General features: G+C 37.8%; 1 protein-coding gene across 4 annotated transcripts in view; it reads left to right on the top strand.

Annotated features, from left to right (window-relative positions):
* Positions 1-11457, top strand: part of Cfap95 (cilia and flagella associated protein 95) — a 58596-nt gene extending 47139 nt beyond the window's left edge. For all 4 annotated transcript variants that reach the window (XM_070035455.1, XM_070035457.1, XM_070035458.1 and 1 more), the window contains one exon: positions 11041-11457. In XM_070035455.1, the coding sequence (XP_069891556.1) occupies positions 11041-11223 (183 nt within the window). In that variant the 3' untranslated portion in view covers positions 11224-11457. The remainder of the gene's footprint in view (positions 1-11040) is intronic.
* Positions 11458-21083: the final 9626 nt, after the last annotated feature.

Genomic DNA, 21083 nt, shown 5'->3' on the forward strand with positions numbered 1-21083 from the left:
TGAATTTTTTTAAATCTTGCTTTGGGCCTCAGATTTACAAGCATATCATTAGGCTATATCCTTATGAATATAAACAGCGACAGAGGTAAATATCCGCACATAACATAAAATGAAAAAACTAAGAAAACCAATACATGTGTTTTATAGGATTGAAATGATAGGACTACTATTCAGAAGAAAAGAGTGGGGAAGGGGAGGGTGGGAATATTGAAAGGGGTGACATTGATCAAGGTGCATTGGCTTCACAAACTGCTTTGTTAAATGGCAATTCCTTTGTACAACTACTTAAGGATAATTTTTTAAAAGCAACTAAAGTACCCTAAAGCAAAAACAAAAAGAAAAAGTAAGAAGAGAGTGTCAGAAGCTAATGCTCAATTAGCTAATGTTGCTGTCTGCAATCAATATTTGTGTGATATTAAAATAAAGTCAGCTTGAACTGTGGGCTAGTGGTTCACATTTGTAATCCTAGCTACTCAGGAAGCTGAGATCTGAGGATCATGGTTCAAAGCCAGCCCTAGCAGGAAAGTGCCCAAGACTCTTTTCTCAGATTAACCATCAGAAAACCAGAAATGGAGCTATGGTAGAGCATTAGCCTTGAGCAAAAGAGCTCAGGGACAGTGCCCAGGCCTACAGTTCAAGCCCCATGACAGATTCCTCCCCTTCACCAAAAAAAGTCATCTTACTTTGTAAAGTGTGTGTACATAGAGATTGCAGTAATTTTTCTTTATAATGAAAACTTCTATTGACTGGAATTTATTAACAGTACCGATACTATCCTCACAGTCTAAAATACTTTGTATTTGCTACAGCTATTTTCCTCTGGGCAGATACTTGTACTTGTTAAATTTTTCCCTTGCTAAAATTTTACCAAAGCAGAAACAAAAGGTAAATGTGTTTTAAACATGTAACAAAAATAGATCCCATGAGTTACAGCTGTCGATTACTCTTATGTTTCGAATCTAATCACTTGGGAGGGGAAAAATATCCAAAGGAATAAAACCATTTGAAACTTAGAGAAGAAAATGCATGATATCTTGTAGCTCGGGGCACCTGCAGTAAGCAAGATAGATTCTATTGGAGGGAGATTACTCTTTTCTTCCCACTCCGCTCTGTGTAGACTGAGAAGAAAGGCTGACTACGGGAAGAGAGGTCTCCAGTCAAATGTACATAAGGGCTATGGTCTTTATATATGATGTGTATTAAAAATAATGAATGGGAATCTCACAGCAATTTACTTTTATCTATTCTTTCATTTCATTCAATGTGACATTCACACAAACAAGCTTGCTGCTTCAAATACCTTTTAGGTGTAAATAGAATACCCCCAATGAGCATAGCTCTTGACAGGCATGTTGGGGAAGGCTGGTCTTCACTGTAGTCATGCCAGGTGGCTAATGGCTATCTATAATGGTAGACACAAGGTTAGTTCAGTGTAACTGATTTGGCCAGGAAATGTAACCCGTTATGCTTCTTTATGGGTGAGCTAGATGGAGGGATGGAGATGATGATTTTCATTAATCTTATAATGCTAAATTAGGCAGAGGTAATGATGTTCCAGAAGGCTGGACTAACATAGAAAATGACCTTGAAAAATAAAACTATAAAAATATTAGAAAGGTCTGTCTCAATGAGAATGAAATCAAGTCAGAATAAACCAAGGAACTGTTTACTGGGAGATTGGGGGAAAAAACCCCTGAGGACTGGGTATATAGTTGAACAAGAAGCAGCAGTATCATTTTATTTTCAGGAAAAAAATCATGAGAAAATAATGTTTAAAATAGGAATATAACACCCAAGAGGTGTTGAAGATGGAGGTGGTGGGGCAGTCCATTTTATTAGTACAAGTGAAAAACATGTTCGATTTCTCTTTCATAATGAGAGAAGGCCAATTGGAAACCCCACTCAGGAGAGGTCCCTTCTGTGGCATCCTAGACTGCCTTATCATGATCTATAGCAGAAGGAGGAGGAGGAGGGGAAGAGGAGGAGGAGGAGGAGGAGGGGAAGAGGAAGATGAGGAGGAGGAGGAGGAGGAGGAGGAGGAGGAGGAGGAGGAGGAGGAAGAAGAAGAGGAGGAGGAGGAGGAGGAGGAGGTGGTTTCTCTTTCTGGTCTTGCCCTCAGCTTACTTTCTTTTCTATCTTTTCTCAGTATGTCTTATTGAACTTGATCTTTTTTTCTGAGATGGTACACACCAAGATGACTAACATTTGATGTACACTGTTGAGTTTTGTCAGGTCTTGCTCTTTGCCAAACATCTTTGGAAGTTAGCATTGTCAGCTTTCATGTGTTCTTTGACCTTCTTAGCTTTTCAGGAGCTGTCACACTGCAACTTTATCATGCCCCAGTCCTTTGTGGCTTCTTTATAGATCCAACCATGGTATCCGTGATATGGAGGTCACAGAACACTCTCCTCTTCCACCCCCATTCTACACACTCTCAGAGAATTCATGTACTCCTGTCACTCTGCACTCCCCATTCTGGAGATGCAACTTTTGCTTAAATCATCCTGTAATTTTAAGGTTATAAGAAAGTTTCAAGAATTGCAGAAGATATCTTATTTGTTGAAGTCACCTAGGAGGCAGGTAGAACTACTCAGGGGGAGATCTTGGGGGCCTTTTAAGCCCTATTCTTTTCTCTGAAAAGAGGAGAAAGAAAAGGCCTCAGTGTTTATTTCTCAAGAACAAGGCTATATAAGTACAGTTTAGCTTTTGACCTCAGGAAAATTGGATGAGCATATTGTGTAATCGCAATCCACAAATGAATACCATGAGCATGCCAAGTGCTGTGCACACGGCCCTAACTCCCCTCCAAGCCATCTGTCCCATAGCACCACCTTCCAGATAAGTGCTTTGTGTTGATGCCATCACAAATTAAAAATGACCAAAATGCTATTCATCCTTCCCCTGCTGGAAAAGTCTTTCCATGCTGTAAGTCCCAGCCATTCAGGTTTGAAGCAATGAATCATCTTTGGTTCTTGGTCCCGTGAGCCCTGCAAGTGTTGGAGGTTCTCCATATAAAATGTCTCTTCCACTGCCTATTCCTTGTGCAGGAATGCCTGTCCATTGCATATGTTTTCCAGGGACTAATTTTTCCGGTGACCTTAACCTAGCTGAAAGACCTAGAAAAATCTTTGCCTTACCTTAGGCAAACCTAGCCAAGAACCAGTGTCTGAATAGTGGCATTAGTCAACTATGTGTGGTAATTCCCAAATCTTTATATACAATTTCTAAACTCTTTTACTCCCACTAAATAAATATTCAACAAAGACTTAATTATTATGTTATGGTGCTGAACATGGAACAATGATCACATGTAGAAGAAATGGATCTGATTACTGGCCTTCTTCCCCAGACCACCACCAGTTGGAAAACACTCTCTTCCCTACATTAAAACCATGTTTGATCACATAATTTCAACAGTTCCCTTAGGAAGCGTGCAGTCTTCCCTTGAAAAATGCTCTCACTTTCTTACAGATTATCTTTCAATCCTGTGTGTAGTGAAGAATTAACATAGCGGAGCTGAGATCACTGTTCTTTAAAAAGCATGATTGCAAGCTTGGCCCTTGGCTGCCATGTAGAAATTTGGCTTTCATGCTAACAAGTCTTCAATTAGAATGGTTCCCTGTGCCTAAATTGCTTGTGCAAACAATATGGTTTCTGCCAAACACCTGTTTTCCATTTGGGAGGCTGAAATTTTAGTACATGTGATCAGCTTGCAATAAAGACCCTGGGCACTTAGTCTCTCATGAGCTTTCCTGGTAGAGAGGATGCCACAATTCATTGGCTGCACTGGGAACGGGTTCTTGATTTACATCTGGTTTCCTCTATAACCTTCAGCCTACTCACCTTTTCTCGTTGCTCATTTTGCCTTGTGTTCTTTGCTGTAATAAATCATATCTGTGAGCACAACTATACACACACGTACACGTGCACATACACACACACATCCAACTGTGAGGCCTTCTAGTATATCATTAAATCAGGGTGATGGTTGAGGATTCTGGACTCTCCCTAGAAAGAGGGGAAAATATATGTTTCAAAAATAGCGGCAAAGAATTTCATTGTGTATATATACCACATTTTCTTGATACATTCATTTACTGAGGGGAATCTGGGTTGATTTCATATCTTAGCTATGTTAAATAATGCTGCAATGAACATGGTTGTGCTGGTAGCTTTAGTATGGTCTTGTTTGTGGCCATTTGGGTAAATGCCCAGAAGTGGGATTGCTGGGTCATAGGGGAGCTCTATGTTTAGTCTTTCAAGGAATTTCCATACTGTTTCCAGAGTGTTCAAGTTTACGTTCCCACCAACAGTGCAGTAGATTTCCTTTGGCCATATCCCTGCCAACATCTGTTATTGTTGGTTTTCTTGATAATGGCCATTCTAACTGGGATGAGGTGGAATCTCAATGTTGTTTTGATTTGCATTTCTTTTATGGCCAGAGATGTTGAGCATTTTTTCATGTGTGTCTTGGCCATTCTTATTTATTTTTTGAAGAAGTCTCTCTTTAAGTCTTTACATCAGAAAGGATGGCATTGCCCCATTTGTAAGTACATGGAAAGACTTGGAAAAAAGTATATTAAGTAAAGAAGGCCAGACCCAAAGAGACAGGTTGCATGATTTCCCTCATTTGTAATAACTAGAATATATCTAGAATATTCTTAGCAGGGGATCACAATGGCTCAATACCTATGTGCATACTGCCATCTAAAATCACACTTATTCTAAATGAGCTCCAAGAAATAGAAACAAGAAGTGTGTGTGTGTGTGTGTGTGTGTGTGTGTGTGTGTGTGTGTGTGTGTGTGTCTGCAGTTATTTCTTTTCTTCTTTGTTTTCCTGCTTTGATTTATTCCCGGTTGACACTTTTTAAAAAAAAAGATTTCTGCACCCATTTTTTTTTGTATATAAGTTTACCTGATTTGGGGAACAGAAGGGGTAATCACAGAAATGATGGGACAAAGGACAAAGGGTGAACCAATGCAAGTGATACTCACTAGATACTATTTTGGAAATGAACTTTACAACTTGGGGGGGGATGGTAGCTGGGAGGGGAAAATTGGGAGAAACTGAGGGAGGAGGTAACACTGTTCAAAAAGAAATGTGTACTCATTACCTTCTTGTGTAGCTGTAGCCCCTCTGTGTGTCGCCTTTACAATAACATCTAAAAATGAAATAAAATATATCTCCTTTAAAAAACGACTGCAATGTGTGCGCCTATCTGTCCCATGTGTTCTTGCAATGGCCGGTCGTGCAGTGACATTCAATGTCAACTGCCTTCACATCTGGCTGCACTCTGTCCGTGCTGGAAGTGATGCTCTATGACTTTCGAGGCTAAGTACTGAAAAGAAGCGCACCTTCCCCACTGGTGTGAACCACAGCATCATCACTCTCATGAACAGTCACCAGGTAGGGAGGAGGCCCACACAGGAACACAAGTGAAGGCAGCCTGTGTGGTTCTGACAGCGCAGCTGTGAGCCCAGTCAATACCAACCACCAATGGCAACGAGAAACGTTCCCAGGCCCTAGCCCTCAAGTCATCTCCTATTTTCAGATGATTCCAGCTGAGGTTCAAGACATTATGTGGTAGAGAGATGCCTCTTCACTGTATCCTGTCAAAATCCCCACCCAAGGAATCAAGGCATTATAGAACAGTTAGATGCTGCCATGTAGAGGATGGTGTGTAACAACATCATCAGCCTTCCCTAAGAGGGCATTTCACCTGTGCCAAGGGGGATGTTGGAGGGGAAGAGTGGGGGTTCACACATGGCATTCTCTGCCTGTTTCAGTCTCTAGGGTGATGAGCTGGTCTGCCTGGCACTCTTCCCCTTGCTGGCTTCAGTGGGTAACATATGTGTACATGGTAATTGATTGTGTTATTCTTTTTCCTTTCTGGGCTTGGTTGGAGCTCAGAAGGCATCTCTAATAACTCAGCTGCCTTTCCCCTCTCCCATTGATACTGTAGACCTCACAGAAGCCATCTGTGAATCTCATTCAATTCCAGCTTCAGCGTTCGGCTCTGTAGCTCCTATTAGTGATCCCGCTGAACACCTGCAGCTCCCTTTGGAGACACCCCCGCCCATACCTCTCGCTATCTTCTCATGTATCTGGGAATGTATCTCTCTCTCTCTCTCTAGAATAAAATTGCTCTGCCAGATTGAAGCATAGGGATAGTAAAACTGGGAAATACTCATCCTTTCTGCTGCTCTACTTTCCCCTCAGTTCCTTCCTTAATTCCTTCTCTTCTAAACTGTCTCCTCCTCCTCCTCCTCCTCCTCCTCCTCCTCCTCCTCCTCCTCCTCCTCCTCCTCCTCCTCCTCCTCCTCCCTCCTTTTCCCCTTCTCTCTCCTCTTCCTCAAAGCTATAGCTTTCCCACTTGAACCACAGCTCTACTTCTGGCTGTTTGGTGGTTAATTGGAGATAAAAGTCTCACAGACTTTCCTGCCTGGTCAGGCTTTGAACCACCATCCTCAGATATCAGCCTCTTGAGTAGCAAGGATTATAGGCATAAGCCACCAGCACCCAACTCTTTAACTTCAGAGCAAAGGATGATTTTTTTCCCTACACATTTGGGGAACTCTATGTTCTGTCATTTGATCATAGATATTCCAAAGTTATCAATCCAGTATATTTGATTACAAGCTCTTACTGAAAAAATTTGGATGCTGCAAATTGAAAGATGACATTATGTTGCTCTTCACTTTGCATTTTCTGAAACACATTTTAATCTCTTTTGCAAAGGAGTGGTTACATACACCAAAGAGAGAAACGTAATTGCAAATGATTCCCTCTTTTATTGATTTGAGTGATACATTTCTTGCTTGCCTGAAACTTCCACTATCTCAGCTTTGCCTTGGGTTTGGGCTGCAGTCAATATAGAGGTCTTTCAAAGTTTGTTCTTGACAGGTCTGCTTTTTGTCTTCTGTTCCACGTTAGCCTTTTTATATTAAACTTTACAAAGCATACTGTGCTTTCTAATGATAAATTATATCCAGGTTCCTGGTAATTTGTCCTAATTTTTTTTTGCCAGTCATGGTGCCTGAACTCTGGGCTTGGGCACTGTCCCTCAGTTCTTCAGCTCAAGTGGCTCTACCACTGGAGCCACAGCACCACTTTTTTTTGCTTATGTGGTGCTGAGGAATCAAACCCAGGTCCTAATGCACGCAAGGCAAGTGCTCTACCACTAAGCCACCTTCTCAGCCCTGTCCTAATTTTTGAATATCTGATTTGTTCACCAGTAGTTCCCTCTTTCTGATGTCTAATTATTTGTTTAGTCATGAATTTTCTGTCTGCCCTGCTCTCTTGATTTGAGTTCATTTCCTTCCTTTGATCCCAGGTGCCTCAATATTCCTGTATTGTATGTTACTAAGGAGTGTTACTAGGATAATTTTGGTAAAGCACATACAAACACAGTTCAAACTGAATCAGTCAGTAAAAGCACATTTCTTGGTAGTGTCAGACTTCAGGAAAGGATCTATATAGCTGTGTATCATGTTTGCTACTGACTCTCATATCTGTCTTTTAAGGTGTCCATTTCATATCATGCTAGTTGTAGACTGGGCTAGATGCTTTCTCATTCATGTCCAATAGTGGAAAAGGAGTTTCTTTCACATAATCTACTGAACAAAAATCCTAAGTTTTAATCTGATCAACACAATCAAGCATTGCACCTACTACTGGGCTCAGCAGTGCCTCTGTGGATGGCGTGAAACTGTATTCATTTTCTTAGGCTTGTAGCCCTGTCATCAGACTTGATCCACTGCCTGGCAGCTCCCCACTGAGAAATGAGAGAGGTAGACTCAGGTGAGCTGGAGCCAACAGTTTGTACAATCTCATTATGCTCAGGACTTTCTCATTCAGTATTTTCTAACTTCTCCCTGGTATCCTGAAGTTAGCAGTAACAGGAGTATTTAAACCACAGAGTGTGGCAATTGTTTGTTTGAACATTGGCTGTTTTTGTTTTTAATACTGGTATACACCTTGGTCAATGAGAGGCAATTAGTGTCATGTATCTTAACGGGAGATTGTCATTTAGCCAACTCCAGAACCCTTCTTTTTAATGCATTCATTTTTTTCCACTTTAAAATAAAAACTTTTAATGAACCAGTCACTAAATGGGCAAAGGAGCTAAGTAGATACTTCTCAGAAGAAGAGGTAAGAATGACAAAGAAACATGAGGAAATGCTCACCATCTCTGGCCATGAAGGAAATGTAAATCCAAACAACTCTGAGATTCTCTCTCACCCCAGTTAGGTTGGCTAACATTGTGAATTTGAGCAACAACAAATGCTGGTAGAGATGTGGGGGAAAGGTAACCCTCTTGTACTGTTGGTGGGAATGTGAACTAGTACAATCACTCTGAACAGCAGACTGGAGGTTCCACAAAAAGCTAAACATAGATCTTACTGATGACCCAGCTATACCACTCCTGAGCATCTACCCAGAAGACCACATGCCAGGATATGATAAAGACGCTTGCACATCCAAGTTCATTGCTGCACTACTCACACTAGCCAACTTATAGAAATAGCCTAGATGCCCCACAATACATGAGAGGATCAAAAAATGTGTTACATACACACAATGGAATTTTACACAGACATTAGAAAGAATAATGTTATATCACTTGCAGGGAAATGGATGGACCTAGACCAAATCATGTTAAGTGATTTTCTCTCAAATGCAGAAGCTAAATCTAAAATATTCTGGGACATGATAAATTATTCAGAATTCTAGGCATTCACATACAGTGAGACCAAAGGAGGATATTCTTAAGGGAGGAACTCAAGGTGCAATGTCTATGTGCCTCTGATCATATCAAATAATATTTATATAAATGAACTCCAGGAAATGCTAACTAGAGGTTTTTTTGTCGTTGTTTTCTTTTTGTCTTGTTTGTTCATTTATCTGTCTTTGGAAGGGGAAGGAGGCAACAGAAATGGAGAGGCAAATATAGCAGTGATACTCAGTAGACACTATATTGAAAATGAACAATACAACTTGTGGGTGGGGATGAGGGGAAAACTAGGGAAAAGCCAGGGAAGGGGTAATATTGTCCAGAAAGAAATGTACTCTTTGCCTGACTTATGTAACTGTAACCTTTCTGTATATCAGCTTTATAATAATGAAAATATTTACAAAAAATGAAAGCTTTGCTGGGATATACAAAATCCCACGTACTGTAAAATTCACCCCTTTTAAGTGTACGATTTACAGCTGTTTCAGTATATCACAAGAGAGGTAAATGATCACCACAATCAATTTTCAAGCATTTTCATCACCCCCAAAAGAAATCCTGAACTATTAAATCTTCCTCTACTTCCCGTTCTCCTATCTTTTAGCAACTACCAATCTCCTTTTCTGTTTCTGTGGATATGCCTCCTCTGAACATCTTATCTACAAAAATTGTAGAGCATATGGTCTTTTGGTTTATCTGTCTTTCACTTAGAAAATTGTTCACAAGGTTTATCTGTGTCATACCATGCATCAATATTTCCTTTCTCTTAGTGTCAAATCATAGTTCATTGTGTGTAGGAACCATATTTGTTTATCCATCCATCAATCCATGACATGTGAGTTATTGAGATTCAATTCTAATCACAGTTCTAGAATCCAGTCTTTTCTATTTCTAGTTGGTTTTAATACTTACGCTGCCAGAAACATTTTTCCTGAAGTACAACATTTTGACGTGTATTTCACCTCATAAAAAGATATCCTACTTTCTGCCTATGTTTCTAAAGGAACATACTGACCTTGCATTTGAACTCTTTGTAGTTAGAGTGCAGTAAAGATGGGAATGAGAACATGCTATACCATTTGGGCCAGTGATCAAAGTACTTGTATCTGACTTACTGATCACCAACCAACCAACCAATAGAAAAGCCCAAAGAAACAGTCCCCAATGACAAAAGCAAAATAGACTATTATGGGCATTCTATATCCCTAACCATGGATGGAATGTAGATTTATCATTTCATAGTTTATATTTCTTTTTATCTCTTATTAAAGTTTATAGATGGACAGTGGGACAGACTTAGTTTTTAGTCCTGTCTCAGTCACTTATAATTTGGCTTTCTTTAAAGTCTTTAATTTTGTTAAGGTCTCTCCTTTGGAGACTTTAGGCAAATGATCTTATGTGTAAAACGGAGTCAAGAATTGTACTTCAGAGTCCAGTTATGGATTAAAAGATGTACATGCTCAAGGATCGTGCCCAAGCATAATAGGTACTCACTAGACAAATGGACACTGCTAAAAATACAATTGTTTTCAACAAAAATCAATCTAAGATTAGAACTACCTTGGTGTTCTTTCACTGTTTTATAGCTTTGGTGATTTAATTTCAATATTGTCTTAGTGATTTAAAATTAGACCAATTTAAAGCCAAAATTAGATAATCAGTTAAAAGGCTTCATGTTCTGTATCTGCCATCATCCCTGGTGTAGTCTGAGAGAATCAATATTTCCTTTGGGAAATGGTCAGTGATAATGTCTTTCTGTATTACAAAGAAGCTTTCATGAATAAGGATAAACATCTTAAACTGTACTGGGTTATTTTAAGGTACATTTCTCAGAGGAATGAATTTTAGAGATTAGCATTTACTATCACCACTGACTGAGTAGCAATTATTATTGGTGTAACCTAACATACTGTTCTTGGGAATGATTTCAGCAGATTAACAACATTAAAAAGGTATCAGGTAGTAGTTAAGTTGTAATTGTTTTGTTTTATTTAGATTATCATAATATTTAACTTGCTCTCTATGGTATGTTCTTAGGAGTGAGAAAAATTTTGCATATAAAATTAATAACTTAGCTTTTTAGTTTAGTAAGTAAAATAAGTTTGAGCTAGATTCTTCATTAGCATTTGAAGTTCTTATAACTGCAATAGTACTATTCTTATTAAGGTGTTTGTTCAGAGATCAAACTAATCAACTGTTGAAAATTTACCTTGAATTTAAGAGTAAGTTATTAAGATCAACATTTGGAAGTCACTCTGTACATTTTAGTCATTCTGTGATATTTGTTTCGTTTCTCTCTTCATAGGACTTTTCCTGTCAGAATGATTACTCTATAGTCCACAGAAAATGCCGGTCTCAGTTCACTGATCTAAATGGTTCCAAAAGATTTGGTATCAACATGTTTCATGATGAAAGCGGGATTTATGCTAATTCAGATGCAAAACTAAAACTGTACTCATTGTCTCAGAATCCTGTTACACCATTTTAAAAGATTATAATGTATGGAACTGGTTTCTCTGGTTAAGGAAAGAATAATAAATATAACATTTGATTTTTTTGTCTTTTAAATACAATGGAAAAGAGGTTCCCTTCAATGAAAATCTAATATTCTAAACCAGCATGTATTCACTTCTTTTCTTAGGCTCTTGATAACTTCTGAAGTTTATTATATGTGCCACTGAAGATATATTATCACCACCCTATTTGTGGCTATGCTATTTTATTTTAGGACATATACATTTCTTTTATTATTAGAAATAAAGGAGATAAAGCCACCCCAGTTAAGCTTCTGATTACTTTCCATGTGTCTAGGTTTTTCTTTGTTTGTGTGTTTCTTAACTGAGCCAATTTAAATTCTGCTTAACAACAACAACAGATCTTTAAAAATTACTACCTGATGGTACATATTTATTTTGTACAATATGATGTTTTGGTTTAAGTATGTTTTGATATAATGTATAATGTATAATGACCAAATCAAGCAATTAACTATTTCTATCACTTCAAAGATGTATCATTTCATTTCTTTGCACTAAAACACTGAATGTTCTCTTTGCTATCTGTTTTGAAATATATAATACATTGTGGTAACTATATTCACCCATCAATGCTATAGGACATCAGAATTTTATCCTATCCACCTTCTGTCTATTCATCTCACAAATCCTCCTAGCTTGTTGACCCTTAGTCTACCCTCCATATTCTAGACAAGTTTTAAGTGAATAAAGATGTAAGTGGTATTCGGATTTGACATAAAACTCAAAGGACTGGCATTTGGGGAATTCTGTTCCTATGATAATGTTGAATATTTATTGTATTAGGTGAGTGTGTCAAGGAGTATTATCTATAGCCTTTTTAATGTCTGATAGCTAGTTACATTGTATTTATTTAATGTGAGTATTTTCTTTATTTCAGATAAAATCTAGCAGAGATTCAGACAGTGAAATCTTTTAATGAAACCATAAGTGATTGATAGGAAGTTGAGTCACCTGGAGTTAGAATTTGGAAGAAATTTTTTGTCAGTTGCCGGAGCCTGCCGGCAATGAAAGGGAATCCTGAGTTAAGGGGCGAGGACAGAAAAATAAAGACATAAAACAAAGGATGGGGTCGGGCGGTCTGCAGCTCAAGACTGCAGCACCGTTTATTTTTAACTCTGCTTGTTATATACTATTAGAAGTCAAGAGGCAACCTAAGGTCACCATAGTGCAGAGAAGCAAGGAAAATTTTAATAAAAACAAGGTGCAGATTGAAACAAGACAAGGTCAACTGATAGAAAGTAAAACAAACTCTACAGACATAGCAAAGCAAACCCAGACACCTGGTGTTTTTCATGAAAGCCAGTTCCTTGTAAGTGCCATCAAGTGAGCACAAGGGTCAAGATGACCTTGGAGCTTTACTGTCGGCTCCCAACAGTCAGTCACCTGGGGCAGCCATAATACAATTTCATAGATGGGAGTGGCACTCACAGTATGGGAGGCTGAAAAGTCCAAGGTCAAATTTCTGGTTGGGTAGGGTTTAGGAGTTTTGAATAATGTCAAGGAATAACTTTTTGGTGTTTCCCTGTGTACTCCTATTGTAGAAGAATGGTGGTGTGAAGAGATCTCCTCCACCTCCGCCACCACCTCCTCGTCTTCCTCCTCTTTCTCCTCCTTTTCCTTCTTTTATGAGACAGTATCACTATATATCCCATGGTAGCATTGAACTCACCATCCTTTTACCTCAGCCTCTGAAGACTGGATCACAGGTGTGCACCACCACACTCACAGAATCACTAGACTAGATTCTATGCTTGTGTCTTCATTATCTGTAATTACCTCCTAAAGAGCCTCGGTAGTCACACTGGTTGGGAGGTGGAAGGCATTTAGGGCTCCAGCACATGAATATGAGGAAGACATAATATAGTGGATTATATAAAAGTCAGGTTGAGAATTCCAAATGGATCAAAGAGCTCAGTGTAAGATCAGATACCTTGAAAATATTACAGAAAGGGATAGGAGAAACTCCAGGGCTCCTTGGCACAGGTTGAAACTTCCTAAATAAATCTAGAAACACACAAATCAAAGAAAGGCTGGATAATGGGATTGCATTAACCTGCAGAGTCTCTGCATGGCAAAGGACATAGCTAGCTAGATCAATAGAAAGCCCACAGATTGGAAGATCTTCACTAGCTAAACAACAGACATAAGGGTATCGTATCTAAATTACTCAAAAATTTAAACACCCAAAAACAAATCCTCAAAGAAACAACCACCCATTAATAAGTGGGCTAAAGACTTAAGGAGAGACTTCTCTGAAGAAGAAATAAAAATGGCCAAGAGACACATGAAGAAATGTTCAACATCTCTGGCCATAAAAGAAAACAACATTGAGATTCCACCTCACTCCAGTTAGAATGGCCATTATCAAGAAAACCAATAATAACAGCTGCTGGAAGAGATGTGGCCAAAAGGGAACACTACTACACTGTTGGTGGGAATGTAAATTTGAACACTCTGGAAAGCAGTATGGAAATTCCTTGAAAGACTAAACATAGAGCTCCCCTATGAACCCAGCAATCCCACTCCTGGGAATTTACCCAAATGGCCACAAAGAAGGCCATACTAAAGTTGCCAGCACAACCATGTTCATTGCAACATTATTTATCATAGCTAAGATCTGGAACCAACCCAGATGGCCCTCAGTAGATGAATGGGTCAAGAAAATGTGGTATATATTCGCAATGGAATTCTAAGCTTCCATCAGAATGATATTTCCCCATTCATAAGGAAATGGAGAGTTGAAAAAAATTGTATTAAGTGATGTAAGCCAGACCCAAAGAAACACAGGCTGCATGGTTTCCCTCATTTGTATTAACTAGATTATGTCTTTGTTATTCTTAGCAGGGGCTCACAATAACTCAATAGCTAAGTGTATATGACTATATAAAATGAAGCTAATCAAAATGAACTCCAAGAAACAGAAACAAGAGCTTTGTTTGTTTTGTCAGTTGTGGGACTTGAAATTGGGGCTTGGGTGCTATTCTTGAGCCTCTTTGTGCTCAAAGCCAGTGCTCTACCACTTAAACCACAGCACCACTTCCAGCTTTTGAGTGGTTAATTGGCAATAAGAGTCTCATCAGGACTTTATTTTCTTGGCTGGCTTTGAACCCCGATCCTCAGATCTCAGCCTCCTGAGTTGCTAGGATTATAGGCGTGAGCCCCTATCACTCGGTTTCACTGTTCTTCACTGATTATTGTTTATATCTTCATCAAGAGTTATAATCTTTTTTCATGTTTTCTCAAATGAGAATTTTTGGCAATGCTTAATTAGCATGTATCATGAAATGTTACTTCACGGATTTATTTTGAAAAATCAAGATAGTAGAAAAAGCAAGATTGTCTTGGGCAAAAGAGCTCAAGGATAGCACCAAGGCCCTGAGTTCAAGCCCAGCAACCAACAATAATTACAGGAGACAAGAAAAAGTGGTAGGCCAGGTAAGTGTTCACCAACAGAATTTTGTATTCTTGCTGCTTTAAAGTATTTGCTGGTGTAACATACAAATATTCACAAATGTGTACATTACACATAAGATTATCTATGTTGTATGGAATCTTCACCTAAATAATGATCCTAATGAAGATGTGTCTACAATTACTTCTTGCTGCACAGACTACAAATTCAAGTTTAATCATTCCTAACATTCATTAACATGTCTGGTACAAACAGTTGGTAATATGCAAGGCTGAATGTCAAGCTACTTTCTATGGGGGAAAAGCTTTAATGACCACATCCATTACCTTTGAATTCTGCCTGGTAGTTCATTTAGCTGAAATTCTATAAAATGACTAACATCACACTTTGCCTAAATAAACCTGGGTTTCCTATGCAGGTTCAACTTAGAACTCAGGTGCGGTGATTCAGAAGTGAAATAAGAGTGATTGTAACTAACCTTGTCACAGGAAATGACACATTGAAGTGAAGGTTACACCAGGTATTTCCCTTATGTGGAACATTCTGTGATTCCAACTGAATGAATGGAAATGGTGAATGTAAACAATACCATGAAACCTAATCTTTTAGGTCAAAGTATTTCATATTGATAGGAGGTTCGTTGGTAATGACTTTAATGATTCCTCTCACCAATATCACACACCATTTCTAAAAATATTGGGAGTTGGAGTTGATCATTAAAGAAGTTCCTCTTTAGGAAGGGCCCACACCTCTCCTGACTAGTCTACAAAGTTCTCTTGAGACTTGCCAACATTTATTCTTTCATTGTTTTAACCATCCTAGTGTTGTGTGATTTGTATTTACTCAGAGACTGATGATATTGACCATCATTCTGGGTGTATTGGTTGTATTCCTATCTTCTTTAGCCATGTCTTTTATTTAACTCTCATACCCATATTTTAATTGGTTACTTATCTTTTGTTATATAATTTAAAAATCAGGATATGATCTTAAAAGAAAGTTTTTTTTTGCTAGTAGTGAGGCTTGAACTGAGGGTCTGCACAAGGCTGTTGCTTTACTACTTAAGCCACAGCTCCAGTTCCAAGAAGCAGAGTCTTATTTTGGGCTTGAGATGAATTCTATACGATTCATTTGGGATAGAACATTTGATTTTTTTTTTAGATTTTTAAAAAACTTTTCTTGTAAAGATGCTGTACAGAGGGGTTACAGTTACATGAGACATGAGTAAGGTAATGAGTACATTTCTTGTCGAGCAGTTACCCCTCCTTTGTTTTTCTCCTACTATCTCTTCCCTTACCCACATCCCCCTCTCCTCCCCTCCCCTAAAGCTGTAAAATTCATTTTCATCATCGTGTCTTGTGAGTCTCATTGTTGCAATGAGCATTTTATTATTCACCTTGCCCTCCACAAATTAGAAAAATGTATATGCAAGATACAAGGTACCAAAATCAACTACAGTGACAACAGGGATATACCATAGGAGGAAGAACACACAAAAGAAACAAAAAAATCACAAAGTACATTAAAAACAACAACAAAGACAAACCCCTTGTGTCCATATCTTGGGGTTCATTTTGCTTACCATTATCTTATATGGTCCTATATGCATAGCTTATGAGCTTTTCTGCTCATCTGATAAGATTATCCTAGATGAATACTAATTATTGCAAATAAGGGAAACCATGGGACCTATATTACTTTGGGTCTGGCTTACTTAATATGATTTTTTTCTAAGACTTTCCATTTCCTTACAAATGGGGCCATGTCATTCTTTCTGATGGAGGCATAGAACTCATATACATACATATATATATATATATATATATATATATATATATATATATATATATATAAACATTTCTTGATCCATTCATCTACTGAGGGGCATCTTGGTTGGTTTCATATCTTAGCTATGGTAAATAATTCTGCAATAAACATAGTTGTGCTGGTAGCTTTAGTATGGCTTTGTTTGTGATCATTTGGGTAAATGCCCCAAAGTGGGATTGCTGGGTCATAGGGGAGCTTTATTTGTAGTCTTTTGAGGAACTGCCATACTGCTTTCCAGAGTGGTTAGACAAGTTTACACTCCCACTAACAGTGCAGTAGGGTTCCTTTTTGGCTACCTCCCCTCCAGCATATGTTGTTATTAGGTTTCTTGATTATAGCCATTCTAACTGGGGTGAGGTAGAATGTCAATGTTGTTTTGATTTGCATTTCTTTTATGGCCAGAGAAGTTGAACATTTCTTCTTCTGTCTCTTGGCCATTCTATTTCCTCTTAAGAGAAGTCTCTCTTTAAGTCTTTAGCCCATTTATTAATTGGGTGGTTGTTTCTTTGAGGATTTGATGTTGGGGGATTTACTTTTTTGAGTTCTAAGTATATTTTAGATCTGAAGCCCTTGTCTGTTGTATGGCTAATGAAGCTCTTCTCCCAATCTGTGGGCTTTCTATTGATCTAGTTAGCTATATCCTTTGCCATGAAAAATTTCTGCAGTTTAATGCAATCCCATTTGTCCAACCTTTCTTTCGTCTGTTCTGTTTATGGTCTTTATTAAGAAATTTTCAGCCTGTGCCAAGGAGCCCTAGAGTTTCTCCTATTCCTTCCAGTAAAGAACATTTGATTTCTGTTTCAGAGCAACAAAATATTTAAGACTAGAGAGAATCCCAGAAGGTCTTGGAAGCAAGAACTATCATGTGAATATACTATGTATATGTATATGTATTTAGTCAATACTTTTTATGATGGAAGTGGTAATGATGGTAAAGGAATGTAGGGTCATAAAATGCTGAGGAAATGTATTCTTTACTTTTTCATCAGATAGTTCAGCTTTTCATTTATTAGTAATGAGACTTGCTCTCCAGGAGTGAAGCTCGTCTCATTTTCCAACCCTTTCCCCACAAGCTAAAAGATTTCTCATAAGCAACACATCTTTGTAATGCTTATGTGCCTCTGATTTCTCAGGAAATCAAAATCGTTGTTCCCCAAATGCTACCTATATTCCTGTTACGAGAGAATATTGAGAAGTACTCAGATATCACTGTGTAATGCAAGTTTTCCTTTTCTTTGTGAAGGTGAAATAAACTGTGAATATGTAACAAGCTAATATTAAATCTGTATGTACATTTCCAGATGACAATGCATATGTACATCTATAGATGTCTTTTTCTCTCTCCTCTCTTTCTTTCTTTTGCTCTCCATACACCCTCACACCCCCTCCCACATACACAAATGTACACACATACACACACATTTTGTAATGTGTTTATAGATTACAACCAGAAAAGAAGATTAGATTTTTCAGTTTACCAACTTCTAGAAACATCTATTTAAAACTCAAATCAAAGATAGAAACCTTTTTTCTTCTGCCAAGGACTATTTGAATATTTATAATATCATTTGTGGATTATACAAAATTATTAATATGGGCAACAGGCAGCCAATGAGAGCAGATTTCTAAAATAATCTCATTTCTACTACTAAGGAAAACAGCTTTGCTAGTAAGTAGATACAGACAGGAAGTCAACTTCATGACAATGAAATAAAGTATGTTTACATTACATGTTATGGTGATTGATGCATTTACATGTTATACTTTATCCAGGCAAAGAATAAAAGCTAACTCCCTCTGTTTTAAATTCTCAAAGCCATTTGTATCACATTTCACTTTACAATTTTCATTAAATACCACTAAAACTTATAGTCTTGGTTTCAAATATTTTAACATAGGCACAATTGAGTATTTATACATTCTATTCTATATGGCAACAGTAATCTAAAGATCCAGTAAAAGCCTTTTTATATTAACAATTTAATTGATTGAATTCCTATATTAGAATGTAGGATCTTATGAGATAGACTCTTAATCTCAAGAACAGAAATATTTGTATTTAATTAAACTTACTTCTGTACCTATGGGTAGAATCATCCACAGAAAATAAGTTTGAAAGGGATGACTTGAAGCAAATTTGGAAAGATATTGGAGAGGAAAAATTCAAACTGTAATTGGAAATGGAGAGATAAGAGTGAATTACAAAGTGTTTACCAATAATGTTTTCTTTATACACTTAGATTTATGTTGGTTAAAAATTAATACAAACTCCTAATAGGTTTAATTCAGGTAATATACTGACAAGATAGTCGATAAGATACTGGTAATTAAAGATTTGACTGAGTAGTTTTTAAGAGATCCAAGAGTTCATCACAGAAAATTCTTCATCAACTCTGTAAAAACACATGTGAATACTCATTTTGTAAAAGCCAAAGTATGTTATACAAGGAAATATTTCTATTAAAAAGCCTCATGCAACTACAGAAATCAGGAAACATTTTTTTCCGTGTGTAGACTAACTGAAGAAAAGAACACAGGAAAACCACAGTATTTCTTTTCAGATACCTTCTCCTAAGTAAAGTTTTTCAAAATCCTTATTCTATGTATTTACAAGCCTTAAAGTTGTTCTAAAGAGTTCAAAAGTATTAAGAGTACTACTTTCTGGGGTAGCACTTTTTTGCCTGATGCCATGTTTGTCTAGTTTGTCTAGTTTGGAAGGGGAAATAGAGGAATGGCAGGATGAAGAAAGGCCTAGATATATGTGTTTTTCAATTTTAATTTTTTATTATTATAAAGGTGATGAACAGAGGGGTCACAGTTGTTTTAGTCAGGTCATGAGTACATTTATTGAGTGCCACTGCTGTATTTATTCACCATTTATCCCACCATTTCTGTGCTCCCTTACCTCCCAAAAGATAGATCAGAGAACAAACATAACAAAAAGAAAAGAAACAAAAGCAACAACCAAAAAAAAAGACCTTCTTGTTTCATTTCCTGGAGTTCATTTCTATCAATATTATATGACCAGAAGCACATAAGCATTGTGCCTTTGTATTCCACCCCTCTAGCATCCTTCCTTTGGCCTCTCTATGTGTGAATGCCTAGACTCTTGTATATTATATCTCAGTGCATTTTATATGGTACACAAGGGAAGCCTTTGTTCAAGAGGTGATGGACTTTAAGCTGTTGAATAACATGGCAAGAATATAAGAAAGGTGACTCAAACAACTATTTGAGAAGAGTGCTTAGAGGGGACATGGTTGGGAGAAAATAGTAGAGAAGCTACCATTAGTATCCAAGAGAGACACAAGGTCAATATGAATAGTGAGTGGTAGGTAGAGATGATTAAGATTTAGAGTTGGCAAGCCTTAGAGTGAACCCATGATGAAATCAGTGGGATGTGGGGGAAGGATGAGGTCTTCTGGATGTGTTGGACATAGGTTGGGACATCCATATGAGAACAGCTATCTGGTAGTTGAGTGAAGAGTAGAAATAGAATGTCATCAGAGAGGACACTGTGCAAAAGAAAAGAATGGAGGAGAGTTATTAGCTGTTCAAGTATTTTGTCTATCCTAAATTCAACTTCAGAAGGGAATTGTGGTTCGCTGAGTGACTCTGGTCCCAGGGAGGTGACATCTGAGATTCAGAACACCAGGAGAAGGAGAGAACAGGGACTGTGTGAGCTCATGGGAAGAGAATATTCCTGGAGTTGAGATTAGATTCTCTTTTTCCAGCTGGGCCAGATCTAAGTTCTAACACAATGCAAGTTCAGTGAGTATTTCAAGAGTATTTCACCTGTATCCCTAACAAGTCAACAGACTATAACATACAGTAAGTCCTTCGTCATTGATGAATGCTGAGGGAATGGAGCTCACTGAAGTAGACGGAGATGTTAACAAATGGAATCACGTCAAAGAAGTCCTTTGGAATTTTTACAAAACCTGCTTAAGTGATGAGTGCTTTGTAGTTCATGTCTCATCACTTTGCTTATAGGAATCCACTTGAATGAGACCGTCAGGAAATGTCTATTGCCTAGAATGCGACCATACTCAGAAAATAACCCCCCCGCCATTTCCTACTTCAGAGAAGGTGAATTTCTATAATACGTAAATGTCTGTATTATCTTTTAGTCAACAGTGTTCTATTTGGAGGATGCCACCAAAAGACCATTTTTTGTATGTTTGATATGAAATATGAAATATCACCTAAAGCATACTCTAGGTAAATGTTTAACTTAAACACATTCAGCTGTCAGTTTGATCTTTCAGTTTGGAGGAAATACAAAGGATATTAAAGGAAGGGAAAATGACATGCCATGGGAATAACTAGATAAATGTGGAACAGGACATCTGGTAGAACAGAGATAGCCTTGTTTATTTAACACGTCAGTAAGGTTTTAAAGAACAAAAAAAAAAGATGATTTTACTTGGTTAGAAGAGAGAGTTGGGATTTGATTGTTGTTCGGAACAAACAATTGGAAGAGCATTTTTTCATGACAAGTGACAGTGTTAGATGATGGAGTGAGTGGGAAAAATTATTGATATGAAAGGATATGGATCATTTATTACCAGG

The sequence above is a fragment of the Dipodomys merriami genome, unplaced genomic scaffold, assembly GCF_024711535.1.
Source record: "Dipodomys merriami isolate MVZ:Mamm:240054 unplaced genomic scaffold, mDipMer1.0.p SCAF_26, whole genome shotgun sequence".
Classification (NCBI taxonomy): Eukaryota; Metazoa; Chordata; class Mammalia; order Rodentia; family Heteromyidae; genus Dipodomys; species Dipodomys merriami.